At 48.9% G+C, this 9,359-nt stretch overlaps 1 protein-coding gene across 1 annotated transcript; it reads right to left on the reverse strand.

Moving 5' to 3' along the window:
• Positions 1-377: 377 nt before the first annotated feature.
• On the reverse strand, positions 378-8,596 carry SARC_04618 (hypothetical protein). The gene is made up of 4 exons (XM_014301547.1): positions 7,247-8,596; positions 6,380-6,531; positions 5,543-5,922; positions 378-4,738 (listed from the first exon to the last, which is right to left on the reverse strand). The coding sequence occupies exons 1-4, from the start codon at positions 8,353-8,355 to the stop codon at positions 1,745-1,747; spliced, it is 4,635 nt and encodes a 1,544-aa protein (XP_014157022.1). The 5' UTR covers positions 8,356-8,596; the 3' UTR covers positions 378-1,744.
• Positions 8,597-9,359: the final 763 nt, after the last annotated feature.

Consider the following 9,359-nt stretch of genomic DNA (forward strand, 5'->3'; position numbering starts at 1 on the left):
TACAAATACACATATACATACACACAGACACAGACACAGACGCAGACACAGACACAGACGCAGACACAGACACAGCCACACACGCATATATATACCATTTATATGTATATAAAATCTGCGATGCGGATATTAAGGTGAGAGGGGGCTTTTGTGCTAGCTTTTGTTTACTGGTGGTCTCCAACCGGCCACAATAGGACTAAATAGCAGTGCTAGAATTTGTCCGACACAAGCACACTTTACACCTGCTACTGCGAGAGGCGTCAGGGAAATACTCCCGCTCATTCACACAATTTTGTTGTCTCCGATCGTCCACCGTACCTGCACATAGCGACAACAACTTCAACATGTCTAGACGTATAATCATATTCATTGTGCATCGATGTGTCTGACTATACAGAGATGGAATGAATACGCGTGCCCAACTCATTGATCTATGTATTGGAACGCCTCCAAGGGCCACGGTACCATTTTTTTTAAGACAAATCCGACCACGTTTATTCCGGATATGATTGAGAGTGGGCATCTCATACCGACAACAACCCCATATTATATAAACAGAAGGACAATCCTCTTACTCTAGAGAAAGTATATCGGCTTTTCAACTGCCATCCACCGAAGTGGCGGTATCCTCCCGGTGGGTGAAATAGATAGAATCGCCACGAGCTTGTAACTGACACATCTACATACAGTTACGTTGGTACAGGACTTTAGCATACTGTCGATCTATTCAGCTCGTGCTTCAGGCTATTAACGCTTCGATGTTCAATGCGTATGCCAACGACGAAAGGGCGTATCGGTATGCGCCTAGCCTAATATTAAACCATGCGCTGTTGTAATAGTGCATGAGACGACGCAGCCCAGCATTATAACTCTGACGAACCAAAAACCTCCGACCATGGCCAACAGCCCTTGTATCGGCACTCGTCCGGGAAGGAGCTACTTGTGGTATGGGAACTCTATTACCTGGGTATTTGGGTATCACTCTATACGCAACACGCCAGCTCACCCCGACGTGAGCCGCTCTAACTTGAAGCACAATTATCACCACGGGGATGTACAGTGAACGATTATCGGACATCTTGTGTAGTAGGTTTTAGGGTTTAGGATTTTGTAAAACCCTAAAAACCCACTGTCCATATCAGCACTCGCCAACGATTCTCTTATCCCCTGAAGAAAGCCTTCACACGTATTCACAAACAGGATGCAAATCACCTCCCCGGTTCCATCTGGCTCCGATACTCCTCACAATACCAAGGCCAGCGTTGCTAAAAGTGCCGAACTGGCTTTCGAAATCCGTCTCTGAATACAGTCAAGTTGACACACCACCACTGACTATACTGCATACTCATAGATTGCACTCCACACCCGTGAAGTCCGCCCACACGCACGCTTTAGGGAGTCTGATTACCTAATCCTCCCTTCCGCCTGGCCTCCAAGTGAGACCGAGTTCACCTCGCCCCGATTACCGGAGGCTACCTGCCCAAGCGCAGTTTGCCATAACACACACTATTTATCGGCATTCGCACGCCTTTTATCACACCACCGAATGAAGCTCATTGCACTATCGTGTACGTTATTTCAGAAGTACATAAACTCAGACTGTATCACCGACCAACGTGGTAGTACTCCCGGACACCCCTGAGGCTACCGATGCTTTCTATGCCACGGCCCGACCACCGCACTGGCATTTGGCATTCATGAGAAAACAAGTTTTGACTATTTGGCTCGCGTTGTGTCCACCATCTTACTTCGCATCTGCCAGCCGTTCGCCACACCTCTGGATATCCTCCAAACGCACCGTCACCAATGGCTGCTGTAGAGTCCAGTGCTTCAGCTCCATAGCCGTCCACCCGGCCTTGCTAGGCACTCCCAGGCTCAGCAGGCAGTGCTGCACCACACCCCCCAGTACCGAACTGCAACCTGAATCAACCTTGCCCCCTACCACGAACTTGATCTCCCCCACAGCAGCCCATTCTCGGTCTGCGTGCTTCACAAGTATATCAGAGGCGAAACCTAAAGCTTTCTCCTTCTGCCGCCAGAAATCTCGTTCATCGCGCTCAAACCACAGCCCACAGGGAGTCTCATCCGCACGCGTTGGTAGTGTGCTTGTCGCAGCCGGTCCGGTGATCACAGCCCCGGAACTCGACCGAGCTCGAGCACTTTCATAGGCCAACCCCCGCCCAAACTTGTCGTACAGGCCGTCATCCTCCTTCGTGCTGTGGGTGTGTCCTATTCCAGCCCATGTGCCTGCCTTGACCGTTTGGTAGTTGCGCATCACGTACCGAACTGCCGCCAGCGCCTCCTCCACCCCCATGAAGTGCAGATCGTACACGCCCCGGTGGGCTCGCCGCAGGAACTGCAGCGGAGCATAGTCCATGACGGCCCAATTCTCTTTAATCATGGCTTCAAACAACGCGTCACTCTCCCGTAACCTGGTAACAAGGTCACTATCAGCCCTAGCGTCCACCCCCTCCCGATTGGCAGCACTTCCCAGAGGCACGCCATATGCTAAGAACGTCTCTACATACCTCCTATTCCACACCTTGGGGTCGAACTTACCCCAAGGCTCTCCGGTCTGCGCATGCTTGTACACACACGTCTTCCACTCGCTCAGCCCACACACCGCCGCCTGCGTGATGCCATACTGTTGGCGCGTAACCGCCACTCCTTTGGTTCGCATGTAACGGAATAGGCGCACGGCGTCTCTCCACGCACCCCTGCGGCCCAAACGGTACATGGCATCGTTAAAGAACAGACCATCAGGTCGAGGGAAGGGGTTCGCCTGTAACTTAGCTGTATGCTTACCGTCCAGCAGGGCCCATAGAGCATCCTCATACCTCAGCGCCGTCCGATTGCCGTGCGCGTTGGCATGCGTGTGGTGGTCGCTGTCCGTTGACGAACTCATATCGAGGGCTCTCAGCACAACGCCCATAGACGCAATGTCGAGCGCCAGCTTCCCGTCCTCCGGTACACGCACGTTACCCGTGAGATGGGGTGGGAGTGGGTATATATACTCCTGATTGAAGAACAGGTGATTAACATCCGCAGTGCTGCTGGCACGCGTGTCCGTACCCTGTTCCGCTTCCTTATTCGCATACGCCTGGGCGTGTTTGATAGAGTCGAAGAGCGTGTCTACTCCCTTGAACATCCGTTCGCTGAACCCCAGCGCATACTCCCACTGCCCGCACGTGGCTACTACCCTGAGTAAAGCCAGTGACGCCAACCGATCTGACCCGGGGCTGAGTCTGCGCGTACGTGTCTGCTCAGGCGTAGAGTTTTCAGTATGTTCTTTCTGCGTGCGTGTTAGTGGCCCACGCTCCCTGCTCCGGTTATCTGGTACACACGCACGAGTGTCCATGTATGTCCTCACAGCACCCTGCCAGTCACCCACAGCACCCCAGGCAGCAATCACCGTAGCATAGGTGTGGTCTGACACGCTCAGCTCAGGCAAACCCCGGTACACGTACTTGTGCGCCTGTGTACCCGTCTTTTCATCCGCCCTATCTGCACACTCCACAGCATGGTCGGCTCTGACCACCCCATCATTATACGACAGCGCCGCGTTGAGTACCTTCTCTGCCAAGGCCGGTGTGTTACCCTCCCGACACGCCACTAAGGCCATGTCTACCATACGCATGCCGTACTCATCCTGGCTACCATCGTCGTTGATCACGCGCACATCGTTCGTATTCCGCAGCGTGTCGGCAGGCGCGGTGGGCTGCGCGCGCATGAGCACCGCGCTGTAAAACGCGACGTCTCTGCGCTGACTCGTGATCACGTGGTACACTTCCAGCGCTCGCGGCCACACCCCCGCGCCCACACAGTCGCGCATCACAGCCTCGGCCGCCCGTACAGGCACGCAGAGCCCCACGTGTGCCATAGACCGCACCATCTCATACCCATACTGCCACCTCAGACTGCTCAGGTGCAGCTCACCACCCACGCCTTTGTGGGGCAGGGCAAAGGCCGTCGCATACGCCGTGCACGCGTGGGTGACCAGATCCATCTCCGGGCGGTATTTGGTGTGCTTGGCCAGTTGCGCCTGGAGGGACGCCTGGGCTTCTTGCTGGCCTCCGCTGCAGTACTCGCCACAGCCTGTGCGTATGTGGGCATCCTCCAGGACTTGGGCGCGTGCAGCATGTGCGTGTACATCCACAGGCCCAAAGGTAGGCACACTCTCCGAACCTTCGGCTGAGAGATCTTGGCCCGCAATAGCTGCGTCCACCCACGTGTGCGTGTCGCTTGAGACCCCATCCAGCGAGGAGATGCGTGCATGCTCCTGCAAAGTTCGGTACTTGACTCCGTTGGCCACGTGCTCTCTACGCACTGACACCATCAAGGCATTGAACCACTCGCGAGCGTCGCGGTAGAACTCCGTCTGGGCCAGCTGGTACAACCCCACAGCGTGCACATACGAAGGCACCTCATGCGGGATCACATCCTCGGACGCCCCTTTTCGCCCCGCACCTCCCTCGAGTATGGTACCGTACCCTTCGCTCAGTAACCGCAGCCGTTCTGCGCTGCCCCAGTTAGGTTTGAAGGAGTGGGGGATTGTGTGCACACTCAGAGGTATTCGCTGAGTCAGCATATCGGTGTACAGGTGTTTGAGGGTGGCATGAAACTGGTGTGCGGCTTTGTTATTGCCCGACGAAACACAGTCTTGGATCTGCTGTTCCACAGCGGGGATGAATAGGTCATACGTGCGTGCTTTCGGGTAGACATTCAGCTTGGTGGCCACCTGTGGTGGGAGGAGTGCACGAATTAGAGATTGTACGGTAATCAGTTAAACGCCAGCGCTCACATACGTAGGCATGTATAAGTGTGAACGAGGAGTAGCAAAGAATATGCATAGACCCTGAAATCCGTAGCAACCCGGACAATAAAGTAAATATACTTTGACTACCATAGTACTCCAGCAAACGAATGTTCAGTATATATACAAAGACAACGTGTACACAAAGCAATAGCTGAGGTATGTACAGCTCCTACTATACCCCTAACCAGACTGAATTTGTAACGTTTCGAATAACTGTGCGTATGTTATGTGAGCGCTGAATAAATTCGTATTTCGATCTGAGAAGATTCCGTTAGGGGCATCCATTCCTTTCAACAACGCACAAACTCAGTAAATTAAGACAAACAACACACAAAAAGGTCTACAAAAGTACATCACACACGCTTGCAGAGCAATACACTCTCCGTTATTAACAACAATCACACGCCCAATCATTTAATATACAAATACACACACACAAACATACCCTTGTTTTTGAATGCCAGACCGAAGTATCGCAATTAGTTAACGCAGAGAGTACAACAATATGTACCAAAGGGATCTACAAAGCGAACACCATACGGTTTCACACAGCAATTTGAGACTTTCCCTCCCCAAACACCCAAACACACACACACACACACACATATATATATATATGCTGTACATCACTTGCTCTACATCTTTGGCACACGTGGAGCCTACTAAAACAAACAACTACATCCACTAAATTCCCACACAAACACACCGCCCCCACAGTCCTCTTACCTTATACGCTCTAATTGCTCTGTCCAGCTCGCTCCCCTTCACCATGGCCTCGACCATCAGACTCGCCAACTCCATACTATCCATGGGCCGTTGCACGTTGTAGAACTTCATGCCATACACATCCACCAACGCCTCGTGTAACATGCCCACGAGCATGAAATCACGCTCTGCCAGCATCTGCGTGAGCTTGAGCAGTCTCTGGGTGATCTGAGGCGACAGATGCCACCCGCGAATTATTTCGGGTAACCGCAGAAACGTTTTTGCGTTGGACAGTTCGTAGACGATATTGCGGGCGGTCTTTGCGTCGTACCATTTCAGATGGGCAATGGCGATGTCGATATGCTCCTCCAGGGAGTAGTCGGGTAGCACATACATGTTTGCTGCGATGATAGGAAGAATATATTCAAAATTGAGATGAATTGACAGACCTAAATGCACAGCTGAATTGGGATGTTGTGAATTGAAGGAGACCGGAATAACAGACCAAGATATATCCCAAAATATGTCCCCAGGAAGAGCCTGAACTGGCCATTTGTACAGCCCTTCCGTGAAATATATGTCCTCCTTGTGAGACGTCTCACTCTAGAACGATAGCTTCCTACAGGCGCAGACGACACCTTTTACGCAAGAGCATGTATATACATCAACGGACAGATGTCCATACAAGGACAAGTATGCAGGTGCATAGTCACAACTACCAACCAATGTGTAATATCAACTATTTGTGGTGCCATCCCTATAGCAGACCAAATTCATACGCCATCTGACTCAGCCATACACCCCTATCCAATTACCCAGTCACAGCACATGTAGTTCCCATATTACATCGCTACTCACCCCTATCGCGTGGATCGGTTGCTCTAAACCGTTTCAGGGCGAGATTGTACTTCTCCAACATAGGGCCCAAGGACAAGCGTAGCTTTTTCTGAGACCGGTCCAGTTGAATTTGTTCCAACTTGCGCAGAGTATCACTCGTCGTCGACGCCACACTGAGAGGGTTGTAAACGTATTTGCATGGTAAGGGCAAGTATAATGTTTAACATGGGGAAACCAAGCCGTACCAGGTACATAATATCAGCATTCGGTGTGTCCCTAGGAACGCATCGTACCTCAAATGTACTGGTGAACGTCGTGAAATATGAACACAAACTTGCTCACAACAGACACAGACCCACAGACTCAGAAAAAAAACACACACACACCCATATACACGTACACTTTTACATATTCATACATATAGTTCTACTCTTTGATATATATATGTGATTGGATATATATTTACACAACCACACCCACACCCACACCCACACACTATATATATATAACTAAAAATATATACATATACATACATACAAATGCATGCAGGTATTCATATATATATATACATATACATGTACATACATACATACATGTATGCATCCATGTATTCATATATATATATATATATGTATATATATATATATATATGTATATGTATGTATATATATATATATATAGATAGATATATATATGTATTATATATATATTCATATACATACTTAGACACACACACATACACACACACACGCGCACACACACACACACACACACATATATATATATATATAGATAAAGACACACGTACACACAGGCATATAGACGTTATCGCATCCATGTGCAGCCCTCAGTATGCTATTTGACTACAAAATATACTAAAACACTTACTCCTGCGCTTGTTTATCAGTTTCTATCTCAATTGTGGCCGGCGCAACAATCTCCTCCGCATTCTTCGCACCCGCAATGCCTCCAATCTGCGACTTGAGCAGTTCTAAAGCGCTTTCAAAACTTTCCAGCACCACCCCCTCATTCGGAGTGTCTCCAGAGACAGCTGGTTTCCAGCCCACTAATTTAAGTTCCTTGTCCTTCTCTTTCGCTGCCGCACGTGAGCTTTCTAACTGCGACTTCAGTTCGGCCCCGGGAACTCTGTCACCATCAAGCTCACTGCTCGAGGTTGACTGTTCAACAGCCTGTTCTGCGACTGAGGCGCTATGGTCATGTGCTTTATCAAGGCCTCCAACGGTCCCGGCTTTGCTTACCGCTGTGTTTGTACCGGCTTTGTGTACCGTTGTTGGGCTACGAGCCTTGCCTCGCTGCAGCATGTCGTGGATGAACACACTCAGGTCTTCGTTCAGAGTCTGATCCGGATTAGGATTCACAGATGCATGCGCACGCATACTCGCACTCGGATTTGCACTTGACCCCTTTCGACCCAATGCCCCACCTCGGGCACTCGATACACGCTTCGTTCTCTTCTGTCTAGGCACTGTATTCGGTTTCGACAGTATATTGCCACTCACAGCCGTTATTCCACTGCCGAACATGCGGGCGTACACATCCTTTACTAAGTTGTCTTGGGTTTCCAGCGGCTCCTCTTTCTGAACACGCACAACCGAGTCAAAGCGCGATAACAAAGGCTCAGGCTCGTGCTTCGCCGAAACGCTTTGAGGTTGCGTGCGTGTCCCAGTTTTATCACTACTACTACTATTACTACTATCACTACCGTATGTTCTGTAGGTTTGTCGTATACATGGCTGAGGTTGCTGCAGTGGCGTTCGTTTTAATTTGTCACAACAGTATGTATGTATGTATCTATGCGACCGTGATGTTAATGAAGCATCTGCGTGTATAGTGGGATATGCCAGATGTGTTGTAATGCTCTGGAGCCTGTGACCAAGTCCCCTTACACAGTGTTTTATGGCATGCGGTTGGTAGACCAACGCAGATGGCGATCTCAATAAGGCATGCATGTGCACACCCTTGATCTTTACTACCATACTGTCCGTCCTATATTGTTAACAAGATTTTTGCATCGTACACATATAATTAGGCGTAGCTGTTCTAAAAATGTGCTGTATGTATGTATGCTTTGAGTCTCCCAAACCCTCCTCAGATACTTAACTGTTTTAACGTATATATACACAACAAAGAAGGTCTTGTGTGGAGCCGTACTACATGTCACGAAGCATGCTACTGTGTTCAAAAAGATATGTATTACACAGCTGTTTTCAAATAGTCCTTCACCCGTGTCTGAATTCACAACTCATTACGTTATGGTAGTTCAGCGTATACGTTGTAACGTCCTAGAGGAGAAGAATCTATTAAACCTTATTTCAATTCAAAATCGGACTATACGCGTTGGATTTAATGAAACTACTACATCTAAAAACTCAACCATTACACCCTTATCCAGTACATACGAACAACCCAAAGTAAGCGTTCAACGTAAAAGTATTTTAAAGCGTTTCTTTTGAAAAAATGAATCGTAAAACGTAATGAGGCTATTGGCATCACGTCATCATGTCATGATTGCAGCAGTGAGTTGTGTCATGTCTAAAATCTAGGGTCTTGGGTTTCAACACCGGAAACTTGTAAAAGTAAAATCTTGTAAAATCTCGACACCACAGAGGCAGAGAGTGTAATTAGGCAGTCTCGCATATTTTTATACGATTTTACTGCGTATAAGTCTTGTAGACCGAAGGCGCCTATGTATAGGATCGCTACAATCGACCTTGAAACATACGTTAATATGCAGCAGTTCGATTGGAGCTCGTTGGAGACGGCCGCCGGCATCGAACATGAGACTGTAGCTGAGCTAATTAATGTGTATAAGGACCTAACATCGGATCCTATCGTATGTCGTTATCTCGAAATTATGATGTATGTATCCCGTACATGTACGCTTATCAGTGTATGCTTTTGGATCTTATAGGTACAACACATCCCTGTGCATTTATATGTGTAGGAGCAGCTTTATATTATATATATATATATATATATA

Source organism: Sphaeroforma arctica, assembly GCF_001186125.1.
Source record: "Sphaeroforma arctica JP610 unplaced genomic scaffold supercont1.266, whole genome shotgun sequence".
Classification (NCBI taxonomy): domain Eukaryota; class Ichthyosporea; order Ichthyophonida; genus Sphaeroforma; species Sphaeroforma arctica.

Excerpts from the sequence above, each read along its gene's own strand:
- SARC_04618 (XM_014301547.1), bottom strand. The coding sequence starts at position 8,355 with ATGGTAGTAAAGATCAAGGGTGTGCACATGCATGCCTTATTGAGATCG. Across the intron at positions 6,532-7,246 it reads ACTGATAAACAAGCGCAGGA|TGTGGCGTCGACGACGAGTG; the intron begins GTAAGTGTTTTA and ends CAACCCTCTCAG. Across the intron at positions 5,923-6,379 it reads AACCGATCCACGCGATAGGG|CAAACATGTATGTGCTACCC; the intron begins GTGAGTAGCGAT and ends CTATCATCGCAG.